The sequence below is a fragment of the Brettanomyces nanus genome, chromosome 4 (genome assembly GCF_011074865.1).
Source record: "Brettanomyces nanus chromosome 4, complete sequence".
Classification (NCBI taxonomy): Eukaryota; Fungi; Ascomycota; class Pichiomycetes; order Pichiales; family Pichiaceae; genus Brettanomyces; species Brettanomyces nanus.
Window position 1 is genome coordinate 1,420,093 of NC_052377.1, and position 21,067 is coordinate 1,441,159.

At 42.3% G+C, this 21,067-nt stretch overlaps 11 protein-coding genes across 11 annotated transcripts; 4 read left to right on the plus strand and 7 right to left on the minus strand.

Annotated features, from left to right (window-relative positions):
- Positions 1-51: 51 nt before the first annotated feature.
- Positions 52-5,694, minus strand: FAS2 (3-oxoacyl-[acyl-carrier-protein] synthase; the record flags this gene model as incomplete). Its single annotated transcript, XM_038924138.1, has 1 exon — positions 52-5,694. One exon carries the CDS (start codon positions 5,692-5,694, stop codon positions 52-54), a length of 5,643 nt encoding a protein of 1,880 aa, XP_038780066.1.
- Positions 5,695-5,946: 252 nt separating this feature from the next.
- FOA43_003891 (uncharacterized protein) lies at positions 5,947-7,065 on the minus strand (the record flags this gene model as incomplete). The annotated part of the gene is made up of 1 exon (XM_038924139.1): positions 5,947-7,065. One exon carries the CDS (start codon positions 7,063-7,065, stop codon positions 5,947-5,949), a length of 1,119 nt encoding a protein of 372 aa, XP_038780067.1.
- A 706-nt stretch (positions 7,066-7,771) lies between these two features.
- On the plus strand, positions 7,772-8,773 carry FOA43_003892 (uncharacterized protein; the record flags this gene model as incomplete). The annotated part of the gene is made up of 1 exon (XM_038924140.1): positions 7,772-8,773. One exon carries the CDS (start codon positions 7,772-7,774, stop codon positions 8,771-8,773), a length of 1,002 nt encoding a protein of 333 aa, XP_038780068.1.
- A 521-nt stretch (positions 8,774-9,294) lies between these two features.
- FOA43_003893 (uncharacterized protein) lies at positions 9,295-10,791 on the minus strand (the record flags this gene model as incomplete). Its single annotated transcript, XM_038924141.1, has 1 exon — positions 9,295-10,791. The coding sequence occupies one exon, from the start codon at positions 10,789-10,791 to the stop codon at positions 9,295-9,297; it is 1,497 nt and encodes a 498-aa protein (XP_038780069.1).
- A 306-nt stretch (positions 10,792-11,097) lies between these two features.
- FOA43_003894 (uncharacterized protein) lies at positions 11,098-11,673 on the minus strand (the record flags this gene model as incomplete). The annotated part of the gene is made up of 1 exon (XM_038924142.1): positions 11,098-11,673. The coding sequence occupies one exon, from the start codon at positions 11,671-11,673 to the stop codon at positions 11,098-11,100; it is 576 nt and encodes a 191-aa protein (XP_038780070.1).
- Positions 11,674-11,984: 311 nt separating this feature from the next.
- On the plus strand, positions 11,985-12,767 carry FOA43_003895 (uncharacterized protein; the record flags this gene model as incomplete). The annotated part of the gene is made up of 1 exon (XM_038924143.1): positions 11,985-12,767. One exon carries the CDS (start codon positions 11,985-11,987, stop codon positions 12,765-12,767), a length of 783 nt encoding a protein of 260 aa, XP_038780071.1.
- Positions 12,768-13,236: 469 nt separating this feature from the next.
- TEF1_2 (translation elongation factor EF-1 alpha) lies at positions 13,237-14,586 on the plus strand (the record flags this gene model as incomplete). Its single annotated transcript, XM_038924144.1, has 1 exon — positions 13,237-14,586. One exon carries the CDS (start codon positions 13,237-13,239, stop codon positions 14,584-14,586), a length of 1,350 nt encoding a protein of 449 aa, XP_038780072.1.
- Positions 14,587-14,884: 298 nt separating this feature from the next.
- On the minus strand, positions 14,885-17,338 carry FOA43_003897 (uncharacterized protein; the record flags this gene model as incomplete). The annotated part of the gene is made up of 1 exon (XM_038924145.1): positions 14,885-17,338. The coding sequence occupies one exon, from the start codon at positions 17,336-17,338 to the stop codon at positions 14,885-14,887; it is 2,454 nt and encodes an 817-aa protein (XP_038780073.1).
- Positions 17,339-17,644: 306 nt separating this feature from the next.
- Positions 17,645-18,596, minus strand: FOA43_003898 (uncharacterized protein; the record flags this gene model as incomplete). Its single annotated transcript, XM_038924146.1, has 2 exons — positions 17,645-18,484; positions 18,540-18,596. 2 exons carry the CDS (start codon positions 18,594-18,596, stop codon positions 17,645-17,647), a joined length of 897 nt encoding a protein of 298 aa, XP_038780074.1.
- A 234-nt stretch (positions 18,597-18,830) lies between these two features.
- Positions 18,831-19,631, minus strand: MOB1 (Mitotic exit network component; the record flags this gene model as incomplete). The annotated part of the gene is made up of 1 exon (XM_038924147.1): positions 18,831-19,631. One exon carries the CDS (start codon positions 19,629-19,631, stop codon positions 18,831-18,833), a length of 801 nt encoding a protein of 266 aa, XP_038780075.1.
- Positions 19,632-20,024: 393 nt separating this feature from the next.
- Positions 20,025-21,041, plus strand: FOA43_003900 (uncharacterized protein; the record flags this gene model as incomplete). The annotated part of the gene is made up of 1 exon (XM_038924148.1): positions 20,025-21,041. The coding sequence occupies one exon, from the start codon at positions 20,025-20,027 to the stop codon at positions 21,039-21,041; it is 1,017 nt and encodes a 338-aa protein (XP_038780076.1).
- Between the last annotated feature and the right edge of the window lie 26 nt (positions 21,042-21,067).

Genomic DNA, 21,067 nt, shown 5'->3' on the forward strand with positions numbered 1-21,067 from the left:
TAAGTGCAAAATTAATTAGGATTAAACTAAAGTATAGGTGAAAAAAAATACCTAGTATTCGGATATGGCAACCGCAACAGCCTGAACATCGTCATGTGAAATGGACACCTTCACATTCCTGATACCATTTTTCTTGGCCGCATCCAAGGCGGATCCAGTAAGCTTCACCTGAGGGGCACCTTTAGCGTCGCTCACGACTTCGATATCCTTCAAAGAGGCACCAGCACCTTTACTTTCCGCATTCAAAGATTTGAAAATGGCCTCTTTGGCAGACCAACGACCTGCAAATGAAGCACGGGAATCGGGAACCTGCTGACAGTATTTGATCTCTGCAGGAGTGAAATTGCGCTGGATAAAAGTATCATTTTCCACATTGATAGCAGAGATCATTTCAACATCAACGCCAACACCTTTAGATGAAGAGGTAGTGCTAGTAGCCAAAGAGCTCAAGACACTAGCAGTCTTCAAAGCAGACGCGGACACATATTCACCTTTCTTCTGAAGGTCACTAGTTTTGAAGACATATTTATCCTGCTTGTCCAACGAAACCCTGGCCAATGGATCCAGGTAGACCCTCTGTTCTTGCTCATCGGTGTAAGGAGCATGATCCTTAGCAACAAACATGGTGTTATGAAGCAAAGCATTGTGCATATAAGCATAAGACTTCTTATGTCTCTGCTCAACTTTAGCCTTATATTCTTCGTACTCTTTCTTAGGCAAGGCAGCAAAGAGATAGTCCGAATTCACAACCACAGCCTGAGCACCCTTCTGACCGAAACCAAAAGAAGTGACAGAAATGGCCTTGATACCATCGGTCTGCACTGAACGTGATGAAAACAAGACATATTTATACTTCTCCAAGACTTTATCGATGTTATCGGCATTACGGTTACCAGGCACCAAACCAGTTTGTAGAATTTGAATGGCACCGTTCAACATCCAAGCACCAGCAGCACCTTTAGGATGACCAGTCAAAAACTTCTGGAAAACACCATATACAGAGTTACCAGGTGTTCTACCCAAATGCTGCATCATCATATCGATAGTCTCAGACTCATTCTTATCATTGGCCTTAGTAGAAGTACCATGGAAGGAACAAACACCCAAGTCATCAATAGTAAGACCGAAAGTGGCCAATGCTCCTCTGAGTGGTGCAATACGCGGATCTCCCTTCCAGAACTCATTACCATACTGCCTCTGGATATCTTTAATCTGTTGATTGACTTCTCTCTGCAACTCTTCGGAACGCTCAGCCAAATATTCATCCTTCTTGAACGAAACATCTTTGACAGCGAGCGACTCAGCCTCTCCTTGCAAGTACTGCAATTCGCCCTGATACCATTCCTTGGCTTGCAATTTTCTCAGCCTGAGCTGTCTGGAACGATACTTGATATCCAACATAGGTGACTTGTATTGCAAGGAGCCGTGATACTCTCTTGCAGTAGTCAAAATACCTTGTCCAGGAGCAGGCACAGAACGTCCAATCTTGTCAGATGCAGTAGATGCCATAGCGGCAACGGCATAGATAGGAACACCCATCTTTAATGCCAACGAAGCAGTCATCAAAACCTCGATACCAGATCCTTGTGCTTCCATAAAACCACTTCTTGTGGTCGTGGCAGGCCGAGACATCTCGGCTGGTGTCCTACCATGCTCAAATTCCTCCAAAGAGTTGGAGGTGGCCTTCATGTTGGCAAACTCGTAAGAGCCTTCTTCTTGAAAGTCATCAGCACCACCAACAAGAACGATCTTTGCTTTACCAGAAAGAATAGTTTCAATACCAACATCGACAGATTCTATGGCAGTGGCACAAGCACCCACTGGGGTTTTAATAGGACCAGAAGAAGAAAGCAAAAGCATGTTAACCCAAGCTGAGACAGTATTGATGAACGACTCTTGTAAAACATCGTTCTGAACTGGTAAGTCCTTGTAACGGTCTTTGAACATTCCACGCAACGCTGAAACGCCACCAATACCAGAACCAGTACAATTTCCAACTTGGGAAACATGGACATACTTGTAGAACTCGTAAGGGTCGGTGACGCCAGCGCTTAACAAAGCCTCAACGGTGGCAACTAGTACATAAAGTGTGAGAGGATCTACCTGATCAATAATATCTTCCGGAATACCGTATGTTTTGGCGTTCCAACCAGTAGGAATCTGACCAGCAACCAAACGATCAAATCTGAGTGCCTTAGGGATGTAAAGCTTAGCACCCTTTAAAATTCTAACCGAATACTCCTCATCAGAATCCTCCTGCGGGAAGATTTCGACGTGTTCACCGTGCTGCAACTTGAATTGTTTGGCTGTCTCCTTGTCAACAGTGAACACATCCATATCCTCTTGAATAACAACCTCCTGAATCAGCTCCTTTCTGTTAGGGTCATAACCACTGAACAACTCAGGCTCGATCAAACGAATGCCCGAGTGCTCCAAGATTTGTTTCTCGTATTTCTTCTTGATATCAGCATCAGCAACCGGCTGTTGAGTTTTGGCATCAACCCAACCAGTATACTGCTTGCCCTTGATACTGCCATTGAAGTACTTAATCAATCCCATGATCCATGCCATCTCAACACAACCTTCCAATGAGAACTCGCCGGAGGCCTCCATCTCCCAACGAGTACGTGAGTTACCCCAAGGACCAACCTCAGCAAAACCGGTAATAACCACCACTCTGTCAAGGTCAAGCATACCCTCCAACTCAGGAGCCTTTGCCTTAATTTCTTCATAAGACTTCATCACAGGGAATTCAAACTTCATGTTAGCCTTTGGTTTGATTTTGGATGGATTGAACGGAGCATCAGCACTATCTCCATTGATTACTTTGTAATCCATAGCAGTCTCGATACTGACAGCCTTTCTGACGTCAGAGGAGTTGTTGATCTCCGCACGAAGTTTGTTTGTGTACTCGCGTAAATTCCTGACAAATTGCAAGCCACCGTTCAAATCTGCCATAATGGGGCCATTTTCACACATAATCTTAATCTGGGGAGTCAATAAACCAAGTAGGTTAAAAGCCATCTCCTTCTGAGAGAAAGTACGAACGCCCAATTTTTCAATGCCCTCGGCAATGATGTTGTTTCCTGACATTAGACCAGTACCTCTAGTCCAACCAATAACTGCACCACAAATAGTCAAATAGGAAGACCAGGATTCGGAATACCATCTGTTAAACAAAGTCTCTAGAGCTAGTTTCGATTCAGAGTACAGACCATCTGAACCAAATGTACCGTGATTAGGCGACATAGGTAAGATAACTTCAGCCGGACGGGTAAGAATTTTATGAACACGCTTCTGCTTAGCAACTTCACCGAGTAAACGCAACAAGTTTGTGAGCATGATCCTATGTGCCAATTCTGATTTGGAGTCAATGTTGTCCATTTCAATACCCATTTCTGGAATAGCAGCAAATGGAATAATGTAATCCAAATCCCAGCCAAGACCACCGTGGTTAACCTCATCATAGATGAATTGAACTAATGCACTGAGATCCTGTTTAGATGCCTGATTGAACGGAACAACCACTAAAGTAGAGCCCGAAGCACCGTAACGAGAATACATTTGCTGATAGTATTCAGTGACTTTCTTGGAGTATCTGGAAGTGGTAACAATAACTTTTGCGCCACCAGAAAGCAAGCCCTGTAGCACTTGAGAACCAATGGATCCCTTTCCAGCACCAGTGATCAGAGCGTATTTACCCTTAAAAGTAATACCGTTAACGGCAGCGTTCTCCAGCTCGTCCAAGAAAATAGCAGAACGCTGCTTGTCGTAGACCCACGTGCCAAATCTGTCCTTTCTACGAATATGCAAGAAAGGAATTGTCTCTGGTGGAATGGTTTCGGAAACTGGCCTCTTGATTTCAGAGTAATCTTTCAACGAGGCAATCTCAGCAGTATCTTTGTCGTTATCAGAACTGGCACCCTCATCCAATACAGCATTAGTGGACTTGGAAACCTCAATCTCAGAGTTTCTATCAACGAACTCGATCAATTGTTTGTACAATTTGCCGAACTCCAGTTTTGACTCTACTGAGGCCTGCTTAGAAATGGCCTTGTAAACCCTACGCAAGTCCTCCTGGATAGAATGATGAGACTTGTCTTTGGTCATCTCACCGCCCTGTGCCATTGTATGAACATATTGTTCGAGCTTACGGTAAGCATCCTGTGGAACTTCCTCGTAAACAACATTTCCCTTGGCATCAACAGTTGTCTTAGGACCGGTTGGATATGAAACATCTTTGTAGACGGGATCATGACCCAAGACCTCACGACAATTATCAATCAATTGCTGACCGAGACGTTTGGCCAACTCGTAAGTTTCACCTTTCTCAGTTGGAGTTTGATCAATATGGTATTGCATAAATTCAATCAATGTAGGATTAGCTCTATTCATGATCTGAATACACTGGGTAACAGTCTCACGATCAACAGAGGTAAGGTTACCGAATATGATATCAAAGTACATTGACAAAGCATCCTGACGAGCCCAATTCCAGTATGAATCGTAAACACGGGCTTTGGGTCTAGAAAAGGCCGGCTTAATACCAGAAGCATAGAATTCGCCATGCTCTTCAGCCCACAAATCCAATTCAGCTTGCAAAACCTTTGTAGCCTCCTCTTGCTTAATTAAAGAACGATCACCTTTAGTAAGGTCCAATTTCAAGTATCTAGCTAAGGTCTCCAATTGCTGGCGAGCCATAGTCTTGTTCTCTTTGCTAATGGCCTCAAGAGCAGCAGAATCAACGACAGCAGCACCAGCACCCACACCACCAGCATTTGAAGCTCCGGCTTGGGCTAAATTGACACCCTGCTTAGCAGCATATCTCTGAACCAAGGTATCAAAGAAGGCATTGGCATCGGCTTCGGCACCAAGACGTTGAGGAGGTTCGGATGTAACCGCATATAGCAAAACAGCATCCTGTCTACCTTGTTGAAGTCCCCAACGGGATTTCATGTACCTTCTGGCAGTGCCCACAGAAAAACCACCAGGCATCTTGGAAGAGGCTAAACGAGCAACAAGGGAAGAAGTAACTTTACCGAAGGAGCCGCCAAAGGTTTCCTGAAAAGCTTCGGAAAGCTCCTGTAAAGGCATATCTTCTGGCTTCTCAGGAGTATTACCAAACTCTTTACCCAAATCACCCACAATCTCGTTCTGAACGGTAGACTTTCCACCAACCAAATCTTTAATTGCTTTGCCCATAGAAATGTCTTCGAGTGTCTTTTTCAATTTATGAGCAACAATGGTACGAACAATCATTGAAGCATTGATAGCTTCATCAGGAATATCACTAGCTGCAGCTGCAGGCGGGGCTGAAACCGTGACAGGAGCGGCAGCAGTAGCAGCAGCTGCTGCAGGAACTGGAGCAGAAGCATTTGGCTTAACTTCCTCGTCGGTAGTCTCGACTTCAGCAGGATCAGGAGTGTAGTAGATCTCTTTCTCATCCTTGGAATAGCACAAAACCTGTCTTTGCAAAGACAATGCAGCATCATAAGATTCATACTTGTTCTTGATGGTCTTCATAGCCATATTTGCCAAGGTCGGAGAAGGTCCAATCTCGACAACTCTCTCGGTATTGTAGTCTTTCAAGAATACATCCTGGGTTTCAATCCATCTGACGGGAGAGGCAAATTGATAAGCCAAAAGCTCTGTCAAAAGAGTATGCGAGAGTTCTTGTGCAATTTCTGGTTTCATATCTGTTGCAAACAATGAAGTCTAAAATATAAAAAGGATAGGAGAAACGAGAAATACAAGAATTGGAACAATTGAGCTTCTCCTATTTTATGTATGTCTAGATTGAAGTGTTGATCCAGGGAAAATTTGTTGGACATAATAATTTATCGCAGAGTGTATATTTTTTCTTCCTAATTGAAGATTCGCGCGTTGTTGGGATCTACATCAAATATGTACAGTAATAAGTAGATCAAGAATAATAATGGGGTCAGTCTAAGTTTCGTCGTGCCGATGGGTTTCGGTTATTACTTCTTCTCTGAGTCTCTTTTCAGCATCTTTGAATAATTTGTGCTGCTCTTCCTGGGAGAGCTCCTTTCTCTTCTCTTTCCGAAAGTAGTATATTGGGTTGAAGTGCCTTAGCTTGACGTTCTTCAGCAGTGGTATGTGGCCGTATTTTTCCTCGTAGTACATCACTGAAAGGGCTGTAATAATCGTTAGCCAGTAAATGTTGTAAGATATGACAGATCCATAAGTAGCAGTATTCTGCCATCCTAGTAGGGCATTGAAGATACCCCAGCCATCATTAGTCTGAGGATTACAGCAGTTGACATGCCATACAGCGGTTGAAATGTCGTAACTTCCAGGTCCAGAGCCAGTCTCAGAAGAATCACCACCAGTCTTCCGATTAAAGAAATAATTTTCAAAGAACCAAATACCTCTTGAAAACAAGCCTGCAGCAATAAGGTAAAGAATAGCAGTAGAAATGCAGAGAAATAGTTGCAAAGACATGGCGGAACCTCCATAGTACATGAACACACCCACGAGAATACCGGAAATGAGACCACAAACAACTGCCAATGGAATAGATTTTGCAGATGCTCCAATACCAACACCTCCCACAAAGACCACAGCTTCCATACCTTCTCTCAACGTGGTGATAAACGGAAGAATGAACATAGAATATCTTTTAAAGATGTAGCCGCATTTCAACCTATCTATTTTCTTGTTGGGAGGTTTAGCCAAAGCCTTGGCAATCTTGACTCTCCACTTGGCCTGCATTTTATTAATTCTCAACATGGAGATACCCATGATGGTAATTAGCACATTGGCAATAATACAGAAAATGCCTTCCCATAAATCTTCAGATTTGGCCCAGTAGTTTTTTTTCAACGAGTAATAGACACCTATAAATGCACCACCAATGATCACGCATACACAGATACCAGTCAAAGCACCGATCCAGATTTGAATCCCCAAATCTTTTCGAATCTTTTTACTGTCAGCTCCTAAACTCTGGTTCACAAAAGCTAGCAACGTCGCTATAATAACCACCGCTTCTAACGTCTCTCTAAATATCACAAAAAAGATTTGTGCGTTAAAAATATCTGGCATCGCAGTATTGCCATATGGATAAGAAAGACAAACGAGTCAACCAAGTAAACCAACATGTCGTAGCTCCCCTGATTCGCGCATGGTTTGGATATCTAAGATGTCTTATAGGAGGACATAACCAAGATAACCCGCAGTATATTTGATGTGCAAAAAGATCACCTGAAAATTTTGAAAATTTCTTATTGTTCAGATCAGGCACAAAGCTCTGGATTACCGTTCTTTATATCTGTACGGCTTAGTATATACTCAAGTGGGGCAGAAAGGGTCCCTGAATATTTGTATTTCCTCATTGGGATTATACCAGTTGCAGCGAGGAAATCAACAGGGGGAACGATGTGAGTGGATAAATGCAAACAAGTGAATGTAGATTGTAGACAATGTTAGGCACTCTCAGCTGAATATTCCATATGTGCATTTCGAAGCATTGCTTCCTCATCTTTCTTCCCCTTGGCTCTCACTCATATCGTAGTTATAAAAAGATTTCGGGAACGAACGTGGCTCAGCTTCGAAAATTTTTTCCATAGCCGCGACGCGAAGTCCATCCTCTCCACAGAATAACAAATGGAACAAAAAGCATCATTTCTCAGCTGAACGAGGAAAGCGAGGGGGCATTGAGAACATAGTTAATTCTGTTGGGTGTTTGCTCTCTTAAATTTCCTTCTTTGTGTCTTTGCAAATTCAATTTATTCGAACGTTCGTTTTCAAAATGAGCTATAACAACCAGTATGACAATCAGCACAGCAACCCGTATGCTGGCGGTAACGCCCAGAATTCATACGCAAACCAAAATCAGGGAAATGGCAACAACTACCAGACCTCGTACGCTTCAAACCCTTACACGCAAGATGCTTATGCTCAGAACACATATCAGCAACCTCAGCAGGTCCAAGGTAGCCCTTATGAGAGTTATGAAATGAAAGGAGACGCTTCAGATTTTTTTTCACAGATCCAAAGTCTTAAGGACGACCTATCTGACTACAATGACTTAATCGATCGTTTGGAGAGGCTTCAGGTCAAGTCGTTGAATGCAATTGGTTCGGATGAGATTAATTCTATACAGAACCAGATAGATAGCACCAGCAGTAACTTGGAGGATTTACAAGGAAACACCATCAAGCCGAAATTACAGCAGTTGTACAAACTATGCGGCAAAGATACCGACAAACAGAAGCAGGCAGAAAATTTGACCCAGCAGTTTAGAACGGCGATTACTAGATTAGCCAAGATCGAGGACGGATATAATCAGTCAAATATTGACAAAGCTGTTGATCAGTATAAGATCGTCAATCCTCAAGCGTCAGAAAACCAGGCCAGGCAGTTTGTCAATGATGTGGGTAATCAGCAAGTGTTTGACAATGCTATCGCCATGTCAAACAGGAAGGGTGAGGCTATGACAGTTCTTCAAGAGGTTCAGGCTAGACATCAAGAAGTTGAAAGAACCGAAAAGATGGCATCTGAATTAAATCGTTTGTTTTCTGATTTGCAAAATTTGGTGTTTGAACAGGATGAACTGTTTGACAATGCCAATGATAATATACAGGTGGCCCAGGATCACTTGGAACGCGGTGATGCCAACATCTTGAAAGCTAGAGACCACGCCAAGAAGAGTAGAAAGTGGAAGTGGATTCTTTTCTGGATTATTCTCATTGTTTGCCTCGCCATTATTGGCGGTGTCGTTGGTGGTGTTATTTCTGCAACCAAGAAGTAATATACTCTTTTTTTAAATCTTTTACCTTTTAACCTTAATAAACTTACAGTCGACTACATTTACTCTTAAAATATGTAGAATAGTGATTTAGTACTGGAAAGGAACGGGTAAAAAGCCTAACCAGAGTGGAGCAATTCTAGTAGCGGTAAAGCCACTTTAATCTCCCAACGCTAAAGTATTTCTGTTAAATCACAGACACTACCGAAGGTAGTAAAGAAATAAACCAGAAGGCAAAAGCATTGGTGAGATCCAATTTTACTATTATCTGCATTTGGAACCTTCCATCAATCTCAGATAATAGACGATTGGATCGTTACATCTAAGAAAAAAGTGGTTCTTTGAATTGAAAGTATTAGGAATAAAAAATTTTCAGCTGATAGAAAAACTCAGAGAGAAAATTCAGGAAAATAAAGCTGCTCTCTTTCACTTTCGGCTTAGGATTCTCCAAGCCGCGGTGAAAAAGGCAGGGGGTTTTATACCCTCATTGTCGTTAGGTCAGATCGATTAAGAAGAGCGTGTCTTTACAAGGTAGTATCATTATCTGTTTCATCAGGAGATCCAGAATCTGGGCTACGCCTAGATTCTTCCTGCAAACTCATCAATCCGGTCATCTCACTGATAACGTTGTACCAGGTTAGGAATTCATCATTGGATGATGCTTTAAAGGTATAAGTTTTCTTTCTTACTTTCAAAATGTTGGAAACATCTTTTCCCTTAAGAGAGAACCGGAATTTTCCGTCCTGCTTAATGTTCAATAGTAAACATTCCGGTAGATAAAGAACTAGGGAAGGTGAGGCGGTATCAAGAGATTCTGTAGGGAGCTCAAGCAAGAACTTGGACCTGGTAATCACAAAGTAATAGGACGAGTATTTCTTCTTCAACGTACCTTCCCTCTTAGAGAGGTTACCTTCCAAAGTAGGAGAAGTAGATGGGTCATTCTTGCCTGTGAACTCAACATCTTGGTAGTTCCTTTTCAAGGTGTTACTGTGTTGTGATGAGCCGGCTTTGACCAACGAGTCCAAGCTAGCAACTCCCAATGATTGGGTAAGTTCCGCATCAGCACTGTCAGTAGATCTGCTAATTGTGAGGTATTTGCTGTTCTTAGCGGCAAAGTTGTACCATTCCTTGTCAATCGGAACAGCGTTCAACACATTACTGATATTCTGGAATGCATTAGTTTTTTTCCCGTAGTAAGCACATGCAGCGCTAGTTATCTTGGAAAAGCTATCCTTCAAAATAGCCATTATTTGGGCCTCAAGTACCTTCATAGCCCTCTCGTTGTTCTCCAAAAAGTCAATGTATTCGTTCTCGATTTGCACCTGACTAATAGCATCTTTCATTAAACCCCGTTTGATAATGTATGGATCACGCTTATAGTCGATTTTGGACCGTTCTGAATTGAAACCTAGGATAGACTCGCCTAACTTTTTAATGTCCTTGGAAGAGTTGGCTCTGGAATGGCTAACCTCTTTTTCAAATTTGCCAGATTCAGATATAAAGTCTTTCTTTCTTGAATCAACTTCCGAGTAAAGTTTCTTCACTGGTGGTAGAATCTCATCCTCAATCTGGCGCTCCAATGCGATCGAGGAATTATAAAGAGCAGTGATATTTCTTCTAAGAGAATAAACAAACACGTTGATATCAATATCCTCCTCGGGCACCGAAACCTCTGAAGAAAATGTAGGAGATGCGGCATCTGATTCCACTGCACTGGCCGTTTTGTTGGCGACAGCAGAGCCACTAACTGCCGACATTCCCTCCGGGCTTGCCTCGAAATTCGGCAAATCCTTGCCAAGAGTTGACTTACTTAACTGGTCGTTCATTTTAACGTTTGCAGAAGCCATTTTCAAATAGCCGTCCGCAAACCTTTGAATGATTGTTATCAATTGCAAGTACTTGTCGTATCTTGCATCCAAAAGATTAGTAGAGTTTGGAGTCTTGGGGTCCAAGAGGTCCATCGAAGGAACATCATTAGTATCCTCAGACAAAGTTGGACTCAGTGGCAATTCAGCAACCATCGTTAATTAGTTCAGAAGGGAAAGGTTATCAGAAAAAAAATACAGCTCACTCTGCCAATTTGAGTTTAAATGAAGATGCAGCACCAAAAGATTTTATATGTGGCAGCACAATGTACGATGAGTACGGCTATTTTGCTAGGCTTTTTTGGGACTGTTCAGAGATTTTCATAGCCGCGTTTCAGTTTGCTTTATTAAATTAGATCAATTACTTTTATAGCTTTATTTGTTTGGGGGAAGGGAAAACAGCCATCTTACCTATACGCTGTGCTCGTTTAGAACACGACAGTTCAATTGTTGTAGACATCCCTAATTGAAACTCTCGAATATTGGTTTGGTACTCTCTCTGGTTTCGTTCACTCCTTGAAATAGCCATGTTATCTTTTTTCTGAATCTAGATCCCTTACTTTCGGTAGTAGATGCAGATTGCGAGCCGTAGTTTGAGACAATTGGGACGCTGTTTATTTTCAAGTCATTAAAATTATTTTCCTTAAGCATTTTCACAAATTCATCGTTGTCATTAATTGAATCCATTTCTGTCTCCAGTGTGTCAAGAACAAACTGAAAAATTGAGTCTCTATCTTCAGTTGGAAGACTTACTTGGAAATTACTACTTCTCCTGTCACATTTCCAGGACGCGAGGTTGGAATGAAGGTTTAAAGTGGAGCTCTGAGCGGATAATATTTCTTCCGAGACGGCTGGGTCTTCGTCAGAATCGTCTAACTGCTTTCCATCTTCAATACTTTTGAGGCTATTTTTCTCTGCGGTAGTCTGATCTTCCTTTGTACGCTTCATGATGAATATACCGTCCGCAGTAACGTTATAGCTTTCACTAACCGCCGAGGAGAAACTAACATCCTCAGTTGATTTCATAAAGGTCGCCATGAAGAGTGTAACTTTTAGAAAATACTATACAAGAAGTAAAGAAAGATCAAAAGAGTACTAGGGTAAAAAATAGTAGAGAAAACTAGAAGAACAAAGGAACAAGGATCGTTAGCCCAAAGCGGTAAAAGACTAGAGCCAATATATCTGGTGTACGGATGCATGCATACATACATGTATATATATGGTGGTGGTGGTATTTGTTTAGATCAGCCCCCTTAAATTGATACGTATACATTTTAACAGTCAGTATGTCACAGTTGTTCGATTTATCTCGGAGGAAAGTCAGTATGCTAATATCAGCCTTGATTCTCATGATGCTCACCCTCGGCCTGCTTGTTAACACAGACACTGCATCAAGCAATGTCAAAATGCTACAGAGTAGCGCAGCTGTACATAACCCGAAACACAAGACGAACAAAAGCGGAGAGAAAGATGGTGAAAATACACCAGCAGTGAAACCTTGCACAGTAACTAATCCATTGACCAACCAGTTCTACGACTTGAGATCATTGGCGGCTGTCACTAAAGATATTGATGGCCAGACAGTGATAGTGAGCCAACCATGGATGACCAGAGGGCTTGACTATGCGGGAAACTTCACTTTAGGAATTTGCTCATCTCCAATTTCTCTACCTGAAGATCTTGATGGTGATGATTTCTCGTCTGTGAGGAACAAAACAGAAGTGGCAGCGTACTTCACATCGCCTGACTTCCCTCACAAGATGGCCCTCGGTCTTGCATCTACTGAACTCAAGTTTAGAGGCCGAAATTTGGTGATGGAATACACTGGAGGAGATCTCTGTCCAAATTCAAAGACGCGCAGGCGTTCATCTTTACTATTATTCTCTTGCGACCGAGAGATCCAATCGAAAGCCAAGGTGTCATACATTGGCTCTGCCGACGACTGCGCTTACTTCTTTGAGGTGCGTACTATACATGCATGTGCCACGGCTCCCACGGGAGAAAACATGGGAATAGTGTCCATAGTATTTCTCATTGGAGCTGCCGCAGCTATTACATTTTTTGGTGGGGGTGTTCTCTATAAGCTATTCAAGAGACTTGACTTAGGACAACCACCACGGTTACCCAATTGATAAAGACTTATATACAATCTAATACAAACGAAAATACTATGCTACTGACAGCTGATATTTACTATAATAAGAGGGCACATTTGTCACTGCTTAACCATCCTTAAAAAAAAAGAAAATCCGAAAACAATTTGGTATAAGGACAATCAGACCCCTATTGACACCCCTAACTAATATTTGTTGGTTACCCGGCACTCAAACCCACCTTTGAAACTTGCTAAACTCTCGGATGATATGAAAATTTCTTTTCGAAATATGTCATAACTGAATTGTCATAGTACACAAAAATAGGAAGGAAAAAAATTTCACTTTTACAGATTGCCCCTGAAAATGAACTACCCCCTTTCCAATTCCTGTTGCCATAAAAAAATTTGTTTCCCAGTTTTAATATCTTTTTCTTCCTCCTCTTCTAATCTGATTTAGAAATTCTTTAGATCCACCTACTAAAATCACTATCTAACAGCCGAAAAAAATGGGTAAGGAAAAGCTACACATTAACGTTGTCGTGATCGGTCACGTCGACTCTGGAAAATCAACTACTACCGGTCACTTGATTTACAAGTGCGGTGGTATTGACAAGAGAACTATTGAGAAGTTTGAGAAGGAAGCCTCCGAGATGGGTAAAGGTTCTTTCAAATACGCCTGGGTTTTAGATAAGCTTAAAGCCGAGAGAGAAAGAGGTATCACCATTGATATCGCTTTATGGAAATTTGAGACTCCAAAATACCACGTTACTGTTATTGATGCTCCAGGTCACAGAGATTTCATCAAGAACATGATCACTGGTACCTCTCAGGCTGACTGTGCTATCTTGATTATTGCCGGTGGTGTTGGTGAATTCGAGGCCGGTATCTCCAAGGATGGTCAGACCAGAGAACATGCTTTGTTGGCTTACACTTTGGGTGTCAGACAATTGATTGTTGCCGTCAATAAGATGGACTCGGTCAAATGGTCTGAAGAAAGATTCGAGGAGATCAAAAAGGAAGTTTCCAACTTCATCAAGAAGGTTGGTTACAATCCAAAGAAGGTTCCGTTCGTTCCAATCTCGGGTTGGAACGGTGATAATATGATTGAGCCTTCCACCAACTGTCCATGGTACAAGGGATGGACCAAGGAGGCAAAGTCCGGTGTCGTCAAGGGTAAAACATTGTTGGAGGCTATTGACTCTATCGAGCCTCCTTCTAGACCAGTCAACAAGCCATTGAGATTACCATTGCAGGATGTCTACAAGATTGGTGGTATTGGAACTGTGCCAGTGGGTAGAGTTGAAACCGGTACCATCAAGGCCGGTATGACCGTCACCTTTGCCCCAGTTGGTGTTACATCTGAAGTCAAGTCTGTCGAAATGCATCACGAAACTCTCGTTAACGGTGGTACTCCAGGTGACAACGTCGGATTCAACGTCAAGAATGTTTCTGTCAAGGAAATCAAAAGAGGCTATGTTGCCGGTGACGTTAAGAACGATCCTCCAAAGGGATGCACTTCTTTCACTGCTCAGGTCATTATTTTGAACCACCCAGGTCAGATTCAAGCTGGTTATTCTCCAGTCTTGGACTGCCACACTGCTCATATTTCTTGCAGATTTGACGAGTTACTCGAGAAGATTGACAGAAGAACTGGTAAGAAGACCGAGGATCACCCTAAGTCTATCAAAAGAGGAGATGCCGCTATGGTCAAAATGGTTCCAACCAAGCCAATGTGTGTCGAGGCTTTCACCGACTACCCACCTTTGGGAAGATTCGCTGTTAGAGACATGAGACAGACTGTTGCTGTCGGTGTCATCAAGTCTGTCGTGAAGACAGACAAGGTTGCCATCAAATAAGCGACTTAACCGAGGTGCCCATCTGATCTGGTAGGTTTCATCATTAACAATCTACCTGGTTTTCTTGCTCTATTATACTTTTAGCACCCTATATTCTAGCACCTTATATTCAAGTAGTTTATACTACATCTTTATATTATATCTTTTGTTTCCCCTTTTTTTTGTTATTGACTCTCTCTTATTCTCTTTTTATATCCACTGCACTTTCAATAATACTTTTTTTCCCTGTGTCGTATTCAAAAGTAGTCTATTCCAACTAGAAGACAGAAGAAAAAAAAATGGCATAGGCCAGATCTGTCTAAGAAAAAGGACTGCGATGTGTAGCTTCAGTTGTAGGGGTACTGGTATTATTGTTGGCGGGTGTCAATGATGATGTAGAGCTGGAGGAAGTCTGCAGGGGAATACCTCTAGCACGCTTAAGATCTCCTACAACAATACTTCCTGGGGCTCTACCTAGAGGATTTCTTAAGGAAATACTGGGCTGTAATCCATTAGCCCTTGCAAATTCTTTTAGCGAGCTTCTAATGCTGCCGACAGAACCCTGAGAACCTGCTGATGATATAGAGGACAGGGCTCTTTTGGGAGCCGTAGGAACCACAGAATATTTTCGTTCCCTATAGGTTATACCTACTTGCCTAACCTTTTTACTGTTTTCCATATTGTTCGGATCTACCTCGTAGAACCAGTCCTTAGACTCATTGTACTCATATAGTTTCCATTCAACTCCAAACGGTCGAGACTCAAAGACATACACGGCATGCAATGGAACATCCAATTCTCCAACAGCTTCCCTTTTTAAATTGAGAAAATAAGCAAGCAAAATCCTGGAAACAACTCTATGTGTGATGATTAACATATGATTGGTGGTCCTTTCCATCTCATTGATGATAGGCTTCAGCCGATTGATGACATCCAGATAAGATTCACCACCTACACCTGGGTATCGATAACTCATTTTGTCGGCCAATCTAGCAGCAAACTCTTCAGGGTATTGATCCTGAATCTCTTTATAGGTCATGCCATCAAAGCTACCACTTCCTAATTCATCCAACGCTCTCAACTGCTTGATTGCGTACCGGTCCTCGGGAAAGTATTTGATCGTTTGAACTGAACGTTTCATTGTCGAAGATAACACCTGGAATTGAGGCTCCTCCGGAGTATGTAATTCGCCTGCTTCCACAAAATCTTTGTAATATTTGTCATCTAGCTTCTCGTTATATTCATGCAACTGCGTTTCCCGAAATTGCTTCTTCTTGAAGTCGATAAATCTAACCAACGCCTTCGCAAACAGTCTTCCCCGCTCCGTTAATGGCGCATCACCTCCTATCCTTCCTCTCAGATTGTCGGTAGACTCGCCATGACGGGCAATAAACGTCAATCTCTTGGACAAATTGAAATTCAAAAAGTAGTAGATGATCTGCGAGGGAATAAACCCTTTGATGTTGCAAGCAATCACTTTTCGTCCCACATCGATCATCTGAATGTACTGGAAATATTTATTCTGCTCTTCTTTGGGTGAAATCGTCTCGTACACATTCGCATAATTGGAAAGGCGACCTCTGAAATCCTGTAAAGCCTTGGCCCTATCCATTTGTTTGTAATCGGGGCCATCCAATTTCAACCTCACATTGTCATCTATAATCCTTTTATCATTGCAGATGCTCTCCAAGTAGAGCACCTTAAGCTTCCCGTGACTATCCTTCCTGATTGTTTCAAACACCATCTGTCTTCGCTTAACGGTGGTATTTGTCGCATCGAATACACCAACACATCCGTCATGATTCAGCAAGTAGTCGAGCAAATGCTCCAATGTTTCTCTGGCCCACTCCTCACGCAGCTTAACACTCTCTGTATTGTTTGGAGAAAAAAAACTGGCATCATGAATCGCCTGCTGCCCATCTGGTAATGGAGCATTTGAAGGACCCAGTAGCTTTGATTTTGCACGTCGCGTAGAGCCAACATTAAAGATCTTGGAAGGAATTTGGAGCCAATTCAAATATCTAACTAACTTCTTACTGAGATAAGATTTGCCTCTAGCAGGGAGTCCAACCATAACCACAACCAACTTTTCATTGATGGTCACACCTGCACCGCTCGCACTCTGCTTAGGCTTTGCTTGTCCTGGAAAACTGAATGCACTGCCCCACTCATGGAGGGAATCTGGTGGCGGGATCTGTTTGTTCTTTCGAGTGTTTGCATCAGTCACCTTCTTCAATTGATGCTGTCTGAGCTCGGCAGATGAGGGGTTCATATCGTTATTCTTCTCCTCCTCTTCTTCCATGAGATCTTCTTCTTCGTCACTTAACACCAACGGCGACATAGCAGAAGGGGAATTGACACCACTAACTATTGGCGTATCACTCAACGGCCTCTTGTTAAACTCACCGGCCTCAGCGTCAAATTGATCGCTTAACTCGTCCCTGGAATGGTTTTCTTCTGCAAATTCCTCGGCCCCTTGTGTACTCAATCCACTGCTTCCGATAGTGAAATGTTTAAGAGAGTTTCGAAGCCTTTTGATCTCTGGTGATTCCCGATTCGAATCAGGCTCTCCACCGGCTTCTTCGTCCGTGGAGTACAATGCCGATTCCAGATTGTCATCATGACGATAAAATACGCTGGGACTATCGTCAGTGAACTGCACATTCTTGACGGGCCCACTTTCAGCCTTTGACGTGACTGAAGACGCTGCCGAAACCTCACTATCCCCCGGACTGACGTCCTTTTCCATGTAGTTATTTTCTTTGTGGGACATCAACGAAAAGAGTGACAGAAATATCGCAGCTATAGAAAAATGAAAACAAATGAAGACAATAAATGAAGACGCACCTTTTAAAAAACGACAAATAGATGTATTTAAAGTTAAACTGTGATCAAATAAAAACAAAATTGAATAATCTAAGACCCCCAAAAATGTGCTGCCATTCATATCAGGAAGAATAATGCCTGGGCTGCATGTACGATATATCCCAGCCCATGCCAAGGCGCGCGGCGAAAACCGCATGAGCGTCAAGAACTCGGGGGTAACCGAGGGAAAAACCCACTGCTACTGCTACGAAATCTAAGCTAACAATCTCAACACATACTCGACGGTGGTGAAAGTGGCTGCACTACACGGAATAGCCCTGAGTAGAGTTGGGCCAATGCCCTTCCAGAAACCTTTTAACCCATCTTTGACCATGATGTCATTGACGACTTTAATAACCTTACCGTTATATTTGGAGCTGGCGCCAAACTTATCTCCTTGAATCCTTGATTTGATCACATCCAAGGGATAAGAGCTCATCCATAAAACATCACCGGCAATGGCACCAAATGTGAGCAACCATGGAGTGCTGATTTCTTTTCTGTCCTTATGCTGTATTCTCATAGCCTCCCTCATCATATACTCGTAACTGAGAAACCACATACCATAAGCCTGGGCCTCTCTAAGTAGAGTAACCCACACTCCCCTGTAGATACCATTAAACACCCCTGCCTCTTTGGTGATTTTGGCGATGGCATTTTTAGGCCCCTTGTACATCTTGTTCTTGTTATCTGTTTGCACCTGCAATAGAATCCGGATCTGTTCCACCGGGGCTGTCACTGGCGTATTTACCACACCTGCAAAGGCACCCGCAAGGTAAAACTGCGGTAACGTTAAATCCTTTTCGGTGGTGTGTCTTTTTAATATCTGCCTTCTGGCTTCATGGAATCCATAAAACTGAATGGAAACGCAAGCACCGACTCCGAATAGAGGAGCTAAAGTTCCCTTGTAGAATGCGGTGATTCCTTCATTTTTCAACGTATTCGCAATTACTTCATACGGCGAATGAAACTGTCCAGTCTGCATCCGCACTTTGACCAAGTCAAATGGCTGACCAATCAATACTTGAATGGCACCACCAGCGAATCCTGCCAACTATAGCTGAAGTTAGTAGAGAGTAATTAGAATAACGACATTTCTTTATGCTTACTGTATCTTTGGCCTTTCTGGCATAACTTTGATCTATCCTAGGAGATTCATCAGCCATGAGTAACGAACAAAACTGACAAAGTAGAAAAATCTAGAAAGAAAACCTGTCATCAATAACCGTTGAAATGCTTTGTCGACTTGAAAGAACCACTGTTCCTTTGAAGTATGGTGTTCAAAAATGATGATAAATCACGTGTTTTTATCTCTACTCAATGTTTAACCAGTAAACCATTTTTCATACTTAAAACAAAAAAAAAAAAAAATAAACATACAGATGGTAGATAATAAAAAATCATTTGGACTTGCCATCATCATCAAGCATTCTTGACACCAATTCATCCATTGGACCGTAATCCTTAGGAGATAATAATTGAAATTCTCGGCAAAACAAGACGAAATGCTTCAAAGAGGTATTAAGATGGGTCTGAAGCCCCAGTTCATTGATCTCATCAAAATGATGGCAGTACATGTGAGCATAAACTCTGAAGAGTCTCTTCATGATGGTCCTCACTAGAGCGGGAAACTGTCTGGGGAACGGCACTCCCATTTTGGTAGGGAAGACTGAATCGTCATCGAGAAATCCTTGAATCCATGTCATTAAGGCCTCAACATACCCTGGTGCAGACATAGACACCGGAGGCTTCCGTCTATTCATAGGATCCTGCCAAAGGTACTCATATTCTTGTGTAGCAATCATTCGAGGACACGTGGAAGGGGAGCAAAATTCAGTTACTGTTCCATAAAGCATGTTGAGCTGATTGTAAAAGTTCACTACATGAACTGCAAGCCATTCGTTGACGTCTTCACCTTTAGGCAATTTGACTGCTTGAGCTAGTGCTGATCCGGATCCAAGTGTCTGCTCCGCATACTGTCTGATCTCTTTGTGCGAAGAAACTTGCCTTTGTCCGGGTATTGATGATGCTGAATGTAGTTCTTGCTGATAATATGCTTGTTGTTGTTGCTGCTGCTGGTCCTGCTGCTGGTCCTGTTGAAACTTTGTAGGACTCAAATCTGGATTCCGACGAAACGTTCTCGTTGACCGTATAGTCGGAATGGCCGAGCTGTTAAAATGGGACTGCAAAAACGAAGACATTGGTTGATGCTTGAAAAAAGAGCAACAATAATGATGACTGAGAAGAAGAGATGTTGATTATATTATGCCCTGCTATTTTTTTCTCTCTGACGCCCAAATTCATACATGATTATATTTACCTTTTCCCCTTTTCACGCTTAATTGAATTTTCACCGAAATAGGAAGGAGCTTGGAAGTCTCAGCGGAGATAACCAAATCTCGGCGAGTTACACGTTTTACGGAAGAAAATTTATTTGAATTACGTAATATCGATGAAATTGCTTTCGGAAGCAAGGTTCCCAGGCTATTTAGTACTTAAAATACGTGTTGAGATCCAGATATATATATATATTGATATAGAAAAAGAAGAATCAATTTCGACTCAAGGACACATCTCTAAACTGTTTGTCTCTGATGTCTACTATTAAGCTTACTGATTGCGATGTTCATGATGCACATGGATCTATGGAAGAAGTGAATCAGTACGGTGCTGTCAGATTATCAGTTGAAGGAAAAAAAGATCCTAGGACTGGCAAGTTACTCAGGCCTTGGCATTTTGAGGATGTTCCGGGATTCTTCAAACAGTCTAACCCGAATACCGATGATTCCACGTTTGATCTCATAGGTGAGAGATTTGGATTGGAATTGAAATCTTGGCAGGAAGTTATTTACAAGGTGAACGAGTTGAACAAAAATGCAAAAGCCAACGAACAATACAAATTGGTCTTTTGTGGTAGACATGGTCAAGGAAATCATAATGCAGCAGTGTCTATTTTTGGCTTGAAGGAATGGGATGAGAAGTGGGCATGCACAACGGGAACTACATTGGCAGACGGAACCCGTATGGTGTGGGGTCCCGATCCCAAACTAACAGATTTGGGAAGACAACAGGTGAGTGAAATTCACGAGGCTCTTCTCAAGGAGTTAAAGCAGGGATTACCTCTTCCCACCAAATTCTACAGCTCTCCTTTCACCAGGGCTGCATCTACTCTAGTTATCACCTGGAAGGGCATTTCTGTTTGTAGGGATGGTGATGACGAATCTCAGCTTGTGAGTAAAAAGAGATATCATCCTTTAGTCATGGAGAATCTTAGAGAAACAATTGGTAAGCATCTCTGTGATAAACGTGGTACAAAATCCGACTTTATCAAAAACTTGAGAGTCTGGGGTTTTAAATTCGAGCCCGGTTTCCCAGAAGAAGATGTTTTATTCAAAGATGATTGGAGGGAGTCTGTTCTTGAGCAATGCCTCAGGGCAGATTTGGCTCTTCAAGAGATTTTCGAAGACCCTCCAAAGGATGAGGTTATTTATACTGCTTCACACGGCGGAGAGATACGGTCCTTCATTACCGCCATTGGACATAGACCTTTCTCTATTCCAACAGCAGGCTTCATCCCATTGTTGATTAAGGGTACAAGAACTCAAAACTAATTAATCATACGTTAGATGTAAAAATA